A 12,699-nucleotide genomic window follows, 5' to 3' on the forward strand; every position below is an offset into this window, starting at 1 on the left:
AGATTCCCAAATGTAAGTCCATTTGGATGTAAACATTTCAGCCCAGTTCTCTACACATTTGACACATTATTGTCCCATACCCTTTGTAGGAGCTACATGGTGGAGCGTGGTATGAAAAAGTATCAAAGTATAATTTTAAAAAGGTACAGACTTGACTCATAGGATAAACATGTAGTAAACATTTACGTAACACATTGAGGTAAGGCTGGGTCAGAGGGAATTTGAGATACTGGATGTTGGTAAGTGTTGAGAAAAGAATGTTGGAATAAGATCGTTGTGCCAGGCTGGGTGTAGTGGCTCTTGTCTGTAATCCCAGCAGACAGGAGGGCCTGGGCAACAAAGGGAGACCTCATCTCTAAAAAACATTTTTAAAAATTAGCTGGGCATTGGTGGTGAGTGCCTGTGCTTCCAGCTACTCAGGAGGCTGAGGCAGGAGGATCATTTGGGCCCAGGAGGTCGAGGCTACAGTGAGCCATGGGTGTACCACTGTACTCTAGCCTGGTCAACAGTGAGAGACCCTGTTTGAAAAAAAAAAAAAAGATTGTTGAGCTGGATACAAGACCATTCATATCCTATAGGGCAGTGAAGCCACAACCTTTGGGGTTATCCTTTCTACTGGACCAAAATCTGCAAGTTAACATGTAACCCCACAGAGTGTATGCCCAAATCAGTAGAAAGTAGCATGTCAGGTAAGAGCAGGTCCTTTGAGCATGAGTCTTTGGGTCTCTGAGATAGTGCTTCAGCACACACCTGGAGGATATGCTGTCTTCCTCTTGCTTTATTTTCAAGTTTTGCATAATTTTCTATCACAGGAGGCAGAGTTGCCCAGTGCAGTGAGCCGGGGTCTTTAGTCCTGGTTTGAATCTCAGCCATGCAAGTGTCTTGCTTGTGTGACCTTGAACGAGTCTCTGCCTTCTGTGAGCATTGGCTTCCTCATTAGTACAACCAGGATGACAGTGGCTCCCACCTTAGATGGGTGTGGTGAGAATTACGTGATAGAATAGGGGCATCTGATAAAAATGCCTGGCACATAGTAGGTGCTCAGTAAAAAGTTACTATTATTATTTTGAGATGGAGTTTTGCTCTCATTGCCCAGGCTGGAGTGCAATGGTGTGATCTCGGCTCACTGCAACCTCTGCCTCCCGGGTTCAAGCAATTCTCCTGCCTCAGCCTCCTGAGTAGCTAGGATTACAGGCATGCGCCACCACGCCTGGCTAATTTTGTATTTTTAGTAGAGACGGGGTTTCTCCATGTTGGTCAGGCTGATCTCAAACTCCTGACCTCATGATCTGCCCACATTGGTCTCCCAAAGTGCTAGGATTACAGGCATGAGCCACAAGGTTACTATTATTACAATAATAAGGCAAAAGGGGCCGGGCGCGGTGGCTCAAGCCTGTAATCCCAGCACTTTGTGAGGCCGAGACAGGCGGATCACGAGGTCAGGAGATTGAGACCATCCTGATTAACACGGTGAAACCCCGTCTCTACTAAAAAATACAAAAAACTAGCTGGGCGAGGTGGCGGGTGCCTGTAGTCCCAGCTACACGGGAGGCTGAGGCAGGAGAATGGTGTAAACCTGGGAGGCGCAGCTTGCAGTGAGCTGAGATCGGCCACTGCACTGCAGCCCGGGCGACAGAGCGAGACTCCGTCTCAAAAAAAAAAAAAAAAAAGGCAAAAGGTTACTATTATTGTAATAAATGAACTATGTCCACATGTACACACCCATAGTTCTATGGCGCTGTCCTCTTTGTGGCATGCCTCTGACCTTCTTTTTGTAAAGATGATTTTTTTTCTCAGCTTTGATACTTGTATGCTCAGTAATCTTAAGTCGTGGTCTTCCCCATAATCTAGGTAAGGAGAGAATCTGGACGGTTTTCCTTTGTTTTCCAAGTCAGCCCCACCCTCCTGAGACCTTCATCAAACACAAATGAAATCCATTTTCTTTGTGCATTCAGTGTGTCTCGGCAGATGTGAGTCAGCATCCTGTTCAGAACGGCTGTTGGTGCCTTGCCATGGACAATAAAGACACACATTTTCCATGGAATGCCAGGCGCTGGAGCTGACTTGGGGTTTCCACCCGCGGAGAGGAGGAGGAAACTCCAGGAGGCTGATTTTGTGGTTTTGGATGCAGCCATCATTTTAAACTGCAAATGTTCTCTATGCTTGAAAAATACAGTAAATGATTTATGGGACCCAGGACCCCCAGGTTTCTCCTGGCACCCTGCTGTCAGCAGTGCCTCCCCGTGGCATTCCCTTGGCAAAGGTGTTGCTTCAGATTAACTGGCATTTGGAACAGTGACTGACCTCTGGGGTGCCCATGATCCAAGTGTTGAAAATATTGTTGTAGTTAGCTAATTAGATTAGCTGGCTATTTTGTTCAAGGAGTAAATGCTTAAAGACTTCCTTGTGCTGTTTCTCCATCAGGAGCCAAATACGTTTGTGTCTTGGTTCCTCACCAATGTTGGAAAACTGTAACTTCTATTAGTTTTGAAAAAAAATGTAAAAAATCTGCCTGAATCACAGAATTCATGTTTTCATCCACATTCTGTGGGATCACCCTATCCACATCACTCTTCCTTGTGGAGAGCCTTTGCTTAGATGACTTTGTGATCACTCATATCAGACACAGGAGGAAGAGGATGGAAAAGGAAGTGTTAATTCAGGTTTTCTGTTTCTTCTTTATGCCCTTGCCCCACCCACACAGTTTCTTTAGACCCTGGGCCCTTCCACCCAGCAAACACTTCCTTAAGCACTGGAACACGAGAGGTCAGAGAGTATAAATCAAGGGAGGCAGAGCCCCATCTCCCGGGCATCTGGCACGATATTCAATTTAGAGCTTTTCTGGTGTCCTGGCACTGGCTGTGCATTGTTGGTGATGATTGTGCTGACATAGGTATTCGAGGTTCCGTCTGAGTCCTTCAGTTGCATCCTGGGTAGAAATGGTGAGTAACCGGATGACCTTTGCAGCCTCAACCTGTACTGAACAATTTTTCACAGGAATAAATGGCCTCACCAATTACAATAGCAGGGCAGGAGGAAGCAGCAGTGTTCTAGAGATAAGATGGTTCAATCCCATTTGCAGATGCATGCATTTGGTATTACAATATAGGACATGGCTTAAGTGGCTTTGACTAGGCAGTTGATCCTGGCTTCATGATTTTTTCCTCTTTCCAGTTCAATTTGAAACATGCAGACAATGGTATGGGAGAAATAGGTGATGCAGGTGAGGTTCTTGGGCAGGGCAGTGGAGCGGGAGTCTTCTACTTGCAGAAATAGCCTCCATTTCATTTCTTTGTAGTTAGTGCCGTTAGCACTTGTGCAATGCATTACGGCTGTATGCTTGTAAAGTCCCAGCACGTTAGATACTGCATCTCAGCTGGCCATTTTCTTGGTAAATAATTTAGGTAAAATACATTTCGATTCCTTCAGACTATGGTTGTTGCTGCCTCCTAGGTAAGATTCAGGTTAACCACCCAGGCTCTTTATGGGGATTTCCAGTAATTGGATTAAATTCTATCTCGGCTGGCTGAACACTTAGCTGCTATGGAAAGAAAGGCAGAAAGCTGTTTCGTTGACTAAGAGTGTGGGACTGCATCGCAGCTTATGGAGTGAACTCTTTAGATATTACTTCTTACCTGGGTTGTTTGGACAAAAGTAAGCACTTCTTTCCCTAAAATTGTAGTCGACCCTGTACCTCACAAAAGCAGTTGGTAGAAGTAACACAGAAGTCTTTTAGATAGGTAGATTTCTAAAGACGTTTCCATTTCCCACCTGTGGTTATCATTTTCTGTTGGTGATTCTCAAATAAGGAATTACTGGGGAGCTTGTTAAAGTGCTGCTTCCTGGGTCCCAAGTTCTAGAGACCTTACTTACTAGTTCTCAGGTAGGGCCCAAGGGACTGTGTTTGTAATAAATGCTTCATGTGATTTTAATGCAGGTAGGCCAGGTACCACATTCTGACCCAAACACAGACTTTGCATTTGTTTTTAAGAGAGAACACTTTTATATGGGTCAGTGTTCTTGGTGTGCATTCAGGCCAGCCACCCCTAGGTTGACTTCTGGAAGTATTAGAATTGAGGTTAGAGGATAGAATTGTATTTTGTGGTTGGTTCTTCAGCATTTTCAGTTGGTGGGTAATAAAATTAAGTACAAGGCAAAACACATTAATAAACAAGTGGTTTTCCTGATATAAAGCTAGAGCCATAGAATTTTGAGAGACAGAGCAAGAGAGCAAACAAACAAGCAAACACGTGTGTGGGTAGGCATGCATGCACAGCAGCCCAGGCCTACATCCACTTTGTGGATATTTTAGAGTCTTTGAATTAATCTCTTCTGCCTGTTCCTAATTGAAACAAAATATAAGTTAAAAATTATATCCATGGCCGGGCGCGGTGGCTGAAGCCCATAATCCCAGCACTTTGGGAGGCCGAGACGGGTGGATCAAGTGGTCAGGAGATCGAGACCATCCTGGCTAACACTGTGAAACCTTGTCTCTACTAAAAACATACCAAAAAAAAAAAAAAACTAGCCGGGCATGGCGGCGGGCGCCTGTAGTCCCAGCTACTCGGGAGGCTGAGGCAGGAGAATGGCGTAAACCCGGGAGGCAGAGCTTGCAGTGAGCTGAGATCCGGCCACTGCACTCCAGCCTGGGTGACAGAGCGAGACTCCGTCTCAAAAAAAAAAAAAAAAAAAAATTATATCCATTAGTGTTTTGTGGAAGCAGAATTTGGGGGTCATTGTTCAAGCCCCCTTACTTGTGCCAGTATAGAAGCTGAGACCCCAGGAGAACAAATGTTTACACACACAGTACATGCAGGGATGGGCTGCTTTAGAGCCTCCACCTATGAAATAGAGAAGTCACTATCCCCAGTTGGTTGTTATGAGGATTAAATAAGATAACTTGTCTTATGATGTTTGGAAACTAAGAGAATTATATAGATGTAATTCCTAATTATTATACATACTGTGTTTTCTTCTAACTGAAGTATTTAGAGCTATACGGGGACTCTCTTGAAGTGAAGTCACTAGTTGATTCTAGAGCAATGACTGCCTGCCACTCGTTGGGTATTTAAAAAAACCCATTTATGGTCATTATGGTGAACTTTGAAAGTACAGATAATCAAAAGAAAGAAAATTTAAAATTATATATAATCCCAACACTCAGATGATAACTATTAAAATTTTGATATAGAGATGTCTAGATATTTTCTTATACATGCATACACATTTTACAAAAATGAGAGTATACTGAGCATACTGCTTTGCAACTTTTTTTTTTTTAACAGTGCCTATATTGTGGATATTTTCCAACATTATTTAATACTTCTATGCCATCATTTAAAATGACTGCATAGTATTCCATTATATGGAAAAAGGAACATTTAATCAGCCTTTTATTGGACATAGGTGTTTTTCCTAACTTTACTTTTCAATATTATGTACAGTGCTGAAATAAGCATCTTTGAAGCTGAATCTCATATCTAGCAATTGGATTTCTATGTTTACCTTGGCTACTCTAAAAATCAGAGCTAAAGTTATAGATGCTACAGTTAAGATAGCCAGCATATTGATATGGACTTGCTTTGAAATGAGCAGATACATTTTAAAAAGTTATTTATTTTTATACCCAGAAATTCTAACTTTGTACTTTTTGATCTGACACACTTGAGAATTGAAAATACTTCCTCTCTCAATCTATTTGTTTTTGTCTCAAGCATTACAGTTTTGACCTTTCTGTTTCTTCAGGACTCCTCTGATTTTCTTCAGGCCAAGCCCAAGCCATTTGTAGTTTGCAAGTGACCTTGTAGGTTTAGCAACTCTACTCTCTCACCCAAGAATTACCTATCCGGTTATGGCAAAGACTCTTTCTTTTATTAGACAAAGTTAATAATCAGTCAGGAGAGAGACTTTTCACATTCTGAATTTACAAACTGTGCTTTCTTAAGTTAAATGGCATGTTAGGAGTATTTCTGATATAAAATTGGAGACTTTCAGACACCAGAAGGCATTGCTTATCTTTGTAAATACACATGTTCCAATTAAAATAGGTACTAAAATATTTTGGTGGCACTTCAAAACTCCCAATTTAGATTTAATTTAGATTAAAACACTTACTCTTTTTAATAAAGTTATAAAATTGATTATTAAAATTGCCTATTGAAGATTAAAAGCAGAACGTTTATTTTCCTTACAAAACAATTTTGTCTTCAATAAGTATGATTGCATTAATCAATTATGCTATGAAAATACAACTGCCATATTAAATCTGACTCATTTGTCATGACAGTTTTTATAATTATAGAAATTATACCTAGCAGCTTATATAGCCATAATCCTGCAATAAATATAAATAATTATCTCTATTAATTCAGTTTGCAGTTACTCTCTATTAAATCCCGAGTTAAATGGCAATTTGGGGACCTTCATTTAAAATCCTACTAAATCTTTGTGTTCCATCTGACTGCCAGAGCCCCACATATGCACCTCCTACTGTTGATTCCAGAAACTAATTTGTGAATAAAATAGTTTTTAAACCACAAATATTTAAAAGGTCCATGTAAGCTTGAGGTTTGAGGCTGTCAGGAAAAAAAGGAAAGAGTGTACACATTGGGTAGAGGATGCTGACAAAAGAGCTGGAACAAATCTTGGTGTCTTGGTATTTCCGTTTGAAAAACTGTATATAAACTTCAGTTTGAAAAACTCTGCTTGACACCTTCTATGTAAGCCCAAAATACTAGAGTATATGGTTGAGTAACGATTAACAACTTGTATTTCCATAGGTGTGGATGAGGTCACCATTGTCAACATTTTGACCAACCGCAGCAATGCACAGAGACAGGATATTGCCTTCGCCTACCAGAGGAGGACCAAAAAGGTACAGGCAGTTCCAGGGATGGAGGGCATTTCTTGTTGAATTTTTATTTCCTCAGACATTGCTTTTTCTTTTCATGAACTGTGGCTCTCAGGAGCAAAGACTTCTGGGACCATTGGATATCTAAGATTTTCTTTTTAAATCCTTGTAAGAGTCACTGCACATGTGTGTGTGTGTGCATTGTGCACACACACACACAAACACGTGTGGCCTTTAGAGCAGCTGTCCCCAACCTTTTTGGCACCAGGGACCGGTTTCGTGGAAGACAATTTTTCCACAGATGGGATGGGGAGGGATGGTTTTGGGATGAAACCGTTCTACGTTAGGTCATCAGGCATTAGATTCTCATAAGGAGTGTATAACATAGATCCCTCGCATGTGCAGTTCACAGTAGGGTTTGCGCTTCTATGAGAATCTAATGCCATCGTTGATCTGAGAGGAGGCAGAGCGCAGGTGGTCATGCTCGCTTTAGAGTGCTTGGGAGCTCCTGTATAAGGACAGTACCCTCCTCCAACCCAGGCTATCTGGAGAGAGAACTTCTGGGAATACAAAGTTAGGAATAGGGAACGACAGCGACAGGCACCATTTATTGAGTGCTTACTTTGGGCCAGGCACTGTGCTCAGTTTTCTACATGTAGCAACTCCGTTTCATCTTTATGACTTCTGCTGGTTCTTGATAAGATGTTTCTAATTTAATTTTAGGATGCTAGCCTCCACTGAGTGTTGATCCTCACAAGCTCCTCTCATTTAAACAATAGACACTTGAATTCTTAAGCGTTTTGCAATGAGTGGGCTTAGTTAGTAGTTCATTTGGTCTGCAAAGCTATCTTCAACATGCCGTGCTCCTACTATTTAAAGGGTCTTTGTGTGGTTTTTCCCTTTGCTTGTCCACTAGTGGTTAAGAAACAACCAGTGCGTGTTCGTCCTTTATTTTGTCAGTTTTAGGAAATTTTATTTTTAAGGATGTGCTGCTTTATTTTTAACTTCTTGCTATTAAAAGCATTTGATTTATTCTTGGACAGCGCAGTAAGTGTGGCTTCCTGCAGCTCCCATCTGACTTATGGCTTTCACTCGTAGCCACAGTGGAGGTGAGCTGGAAGGATTCTAGAAGAGACATTTCTGCCCTTGGGATTGACATGACCAGCAGGGTCCTGGGAGTTGCAGGTCAAGCCTTGCTACACTTCCATCCCCCACACTCTAAACAGTTGGAAAGGACATAGATAGGAAAGCATTTGGCTTCTTTCATCTCGTGTGCATTAAAATTCTTCTTTCACTAGACGTATATTAATCTTCTGTAGTGAGGCATAGAGGGGAGTGCTTTATTTCTCCAGCTTCCCAAGAGGGTCTGTGAGCTGGTTAGAGCCAAGTTCCCATTGGAGCAGAAGGCTCATCTCTGGACAGCATGCACAAAAATTGATCTTTCAGCTGTCACTTACAGAGTCTGGTCTTGGAATACATTTGGGTGTGTACACACAAACATAGAAGTCTGGATCTTTTTGTTTTTTGAGACAGGGTCTTGCTCTGTCACCCAGGTCTTGATTGCAGTGGTATGATTCAGCTTACTGCAGCTTCTGCCATGTGGACTCAAATGATTCACCTCCGCCTCCCAAACTGCTGAGATTACAGTCATAAGCCACCACACCCAAAACCTAGATCTTGGTTTTAGATTAGATATATGGAGAACAAAGCTCCCATGTACCGTCTTGGAGAGAAGATATTACCAGAATTACGATGAGGTCCCAAGATCTCACAGGCTTTGCTGTGTGCTGGGGACAGCTCACCATCCTTCTAATTCTTGACTCTCAGTCTTAGGCCAAGGAGAATTATGTATCTTTTATAAAAGATATGTAAACTACTTGAGATGGTTTCAAGTGAAGCAATCGGCTGTTTGTGAAATAAAGAAAGTCTGTGAAGTAAGGAAGGTTTGTGTTGCAGAGTTCTTTAGGGATATAGGCTGCGGCTGCCCAGGTGATGAGCTTGAAGAACCTGGGCCCAGCTAGCAGAGCGGAGAGAAGCTGGGAGAGACAGCTGCTCTTACGATTTTTTCATGTTCTAGCAGACGCCAGATGCGAGGCTTCTCCTTACAGGGAATGGTTATGTTCTATTTATCATACATTTCTGGAGTTTTTGTTTAGTTTTTGTTAAATGCAAAGCTCTGTGCTGGACATTGTGAGAAACAGGAAGTTAAACGCCCATAAGGAGTTTAGAATAGAAGTAGAAGAAGTCAGTAGGTGCCCAAAGGCTATTTGAGGTTTGAATAGAGAATGGGTAGAGGGGAGTGTCAAGGGTAGGCTAAGTTTGGAGTTACCTAACCTCAAAGTTCCAAACTGGGAGACTGGTGTTATAATTGGGAGCTATTGCTTTTACAGTCCTCTCCTAAGTGCCGTGTGTTCCCAGGACATTGGGAAGCAGGAGGAAATGGGTGGCGAAAGGCTTGGGCCAGATGGCTTCTAAGATCCACGTCAGTTCTAACACTTTTGACATCATGAATGATTCAAGATGGTTTTCTCTGAAGCAGGCTGCAAATCACCTCTCGTATCCCGCAAGTACCTCTAGGGGCTAAGTTTTGTAGATGCCACGGCTGCTCTTAGAAATCAAGGAGAGAAAGAAAGAAGAGAGAGAAGAGAAAGGAAAAAGTGAAAAGAAGAACATTATTTCAGTAGGAGGTTTCACTCATCAGCCATGATTTGTAGGAAGTTTAGCCCGAGGAAGCATCGCTGAAAGCCACATTGAGTTGGGGTGTCTGTCTACATACATGGGTGCTGACCAGACCTCTGACTTAAATTTTTGTGTTCATGGTGACAGTGGAAGCCTTGAGAAATTATATGCAACAGCGAATTCAAGGGGGCGAATTCGGAGGTGTTAGTTTCCTATCGCTTCCATTAAACACGGTCCCAGTTTGGTAAGGACAAAGAGATATTTTCTCAGTATTAGATACAGTGTTTTGCATAGGAAAGTTTCATGACCTCACTTCCAACTGTGTTGGGGCTTCTGGTTCCTTCTGGAGACTTTAAGGAGCTGCCACTGGAATGGTTGCCCCCATGTCTTTTACAGTATATCAGCAGGCCACAAGATCTGCTTCCCAGGAGGCTGTCTGCTCGAACACCTCCTTCTTAGCAGGGGCCTTGATCTCGGAAAGTGTCCTGCCTTCCACGGGGTGTTACCACTTTCAAGCATATTGCAAAGTGCCCGCACTCTCACAGCTTTCTAAGGAATCACATACGACTCCAGTTTCCTTTTATTGACTGGGGAAAAGGCAAAATTAACTTGGATTTTAAGGAATTTCGTTAAAGCAAAGCCTGATGTTTATGTTTCTGAGATCTGGGTCTGTTGAAGGGAATGCAGTTGAGGGCGTTTGACCCAAGACTCTGGAGTGATCAAAGACTCACAACCTGCTTCACAAAAAGATCCCTTTTACTTTTGTTTTACTCACCAGTTTTAAAGTAAAATAAATATTTTCCTCATGATTGCCTGTTTTCTTGAAGGAACTTGCATCAGCACTGAAGTCAGCCTTATCTGGCCACCTGGAGACGGTGATTTTGGGCCTATTGAAGACACCTGCTCAGTATGACGCTTCTGAGCTAAAAGCTTCCATGAAGGTAAATGCGTGTGAGATGTCATCTCTGTCAAATCTGCTATTAATTTTGTGAATTACAGCTTTCTGAGTGTAATTTGGTGATTTTCAGTTTTCTTGAATTCTCATTTGGAACCATTTTTAAAAAATGAACTGAAGTTATACGTCTCAGGATTTGTACCAAAAATATTTCAATTACTTGTTTTAAGACTGGAAAGAAATTTTATGATGCTGAGAAGTCAGTTACCAGCTGCTACTACTCAGCACCTGGGCAATTGGAATACCATTTGGGAAAACTACTTCCTTGATTACACTTCCTTCTTTAAAAAGATATGTTGTGATATGAAGGCAAGAAAAAAAAACTCATCTTTTGTTAAGTGAAACTTGCAAATTCTGCCCATCCTTTCGTGGGTGTTTCTTCCTCCCATATTCTGTCAGTACCATTTGTTTCAAATTCGGGCAGAATCAGAACATCATAGTGCGCATAAGGGGTAATTTCAGATGATGAATCGTACCTGAATTGTACCTGTGTGAAGTCTCACGTTATCTTTTATGTTTTTCTTTTGCAAAGTTCTTTTGAACCTGAAATTTTTGGTTAAATTTAGTAAAAATTCTAGATTGGAAACCTCCTGAACTTTGTGCATACCTAAAACATCACGTTTTTTGTTTTGTTTTGTTTTTTGAGACGGAGTTTCGCTCTTGTTGCCCAGGCTGGAGTGCAATGGTGCGATCTCTGCTCACTGCAACCTCTGCTTCCCGAGTTCAAGTGATTCTCTTGCCTCAGCATCCCGAGTAGCTGGGATTACTGGCATGTGCCACCACTCCCGGCTAATTTTGTATTTTTAGTAGAGACAGGATTTCTCCATGTTGGTCAGGCTGGTCTCAAACTCCCGACCTCAGGTGATCCGCCCACTTTGGCCTCCCAAAGTGCTGGGATTACAGGCGTGAGCCACCGTGCCTGGCCGACATCAAGTTTTATATAAATGCAATGGATGTACACACATAAATGTATGTTACTGCAACACGCTTGGACCCTTTTCGTAGTGTGGGTCTGCAGCATTTGAACAGTCCGACACTGCCCTCTGCTGATATACATGGGTAAAGTCTGCGCTGTAGGGGGGAAGCCATATGTCTGATTTTTTATTCTGAGTCTGAATGTGTTTTCTCTGATGCCACTATTCCTGAATTATGAACAGTCTGAGCTGTAAGCCTGTCACCAGAGCTAATGTCACAGTTCAGTTGTCATCCTTTCCCCAGAGAACACAAGAGTGAGGCTGCTTTGGACACTGGGCATCTCCAGAGCCCCGGACTTGATAGCTCAGGGCTGCTGTAAGATTTGTTGTTAAGTCTCTTTCTTCCTTCAGTTCTTCAGCTTAGCCCAAGCTGTGCTCAGTTTATTTGAGTGGACTTGTCTGAGTTTCTTAAGTAGGCTGTACTGCAGAAAAGACATCATTAAGAATGATAAAATGTCAACAACATTTCATGATCCTGGTTGATAAAAATAGCACTCCTGAAAACCGAGTCTGTGGACCTTTAGAGGCAGGGATGAGTCAGCCTCTCCTAGGTTTCTTCTGACCATCAACACTTCAGATCAGTTTATCTTATTTTCGTCAAGAATCTATTTAGCTGTGATTCGTGTGGCTTTACTGGTATCTATTACTAGGTATTAGTGACTTGAAACAGACCTTTTTGAGCTGTCAGTCACTGTTGTAATCTATGTAATTGGGCCCAATGGAAGGTGCTTTAACTGCTGAAGCTTTGACCCTGTGCCAGCTCTTCCATTAGCTATCACAGTTGAGTACCCTTCCAAAATCCATAAAGCTTGAAGTGACATTAACTGAACTATGCTTAAAAAAAAAATCTGTTTTGACTTCTGGCAGTACCGGTGGCAGTATCTGCCATATGTTACAGTAGAATTTGCCCTTGTGATAGGAATTGTGGACAGTCTGTGGAGAGTTTGGGCCGGGCTTTGGAAATTGCCAAGGTCACCTTTGAATGTAGACATAAAGACACTATTGGAATTATCAGATATTACCACTGGTATATCAGTGATGGAAGGAAACACATCTTATATTATTCTGCCTATCTTGCAATTCTACAATGTCAGGATATAACATTTCTCCCAATGCGTGTTATTTTTAGACGATATTTCTATCATCCTTGAGATTGAACAACTGCCCCTCAAAATATTCAAAGATGCTCAGTAGTCATTTAATAACATTTGTGTAGAATGCTGTATGGACTTTTTGCTAAC

The 12,699-nt window shown here is 42.0% G+C and overlaps 1 protein-coding gene across 2 annotated transcripts in view; it reads left to right on the forward strand.

The window, feature by feature from the left end:
• Nucleotides 1-12,699, forward strand: part of ANXA2 (annexin A2) — a 49,913-nt gene that overhangs the window by 25,934 nt on the left and 11,280 nt on the right. For both annotated transcript variants that reach the window (XM_010374232.2, XM_010374231.2), the window contains 2 exons: nt 6,780-6,874; nt 10,357-10,470. In XM_010374232.2, the coding sequence (XP_010372534.1) occupies nt 6,780-6,874; nt 10,357-10,470 (209 nt within the window). The remainder of the gene's footprint in view (nt 1-6,779; nt 6,875-10,356; nt 10,471-12,699) is intronic.

The sequence above is a fragment of the Rhinopithecus roxellana genome, chromosome 5 (assembly GCF_007565055.1).
Source record: "Rhinopithecus roxellana isolate Shanxi Qingling chromosome 5, ASM756505v1, whole genome shotgun sequence".
In the NCBI taxonomy this organism is placed as follows: Eukaryota; Metazoa; Chordata; class Mammalia; order Primates; family Cercopithecidae; genus Rhinopithecus; species Rhinopithecus roxellana.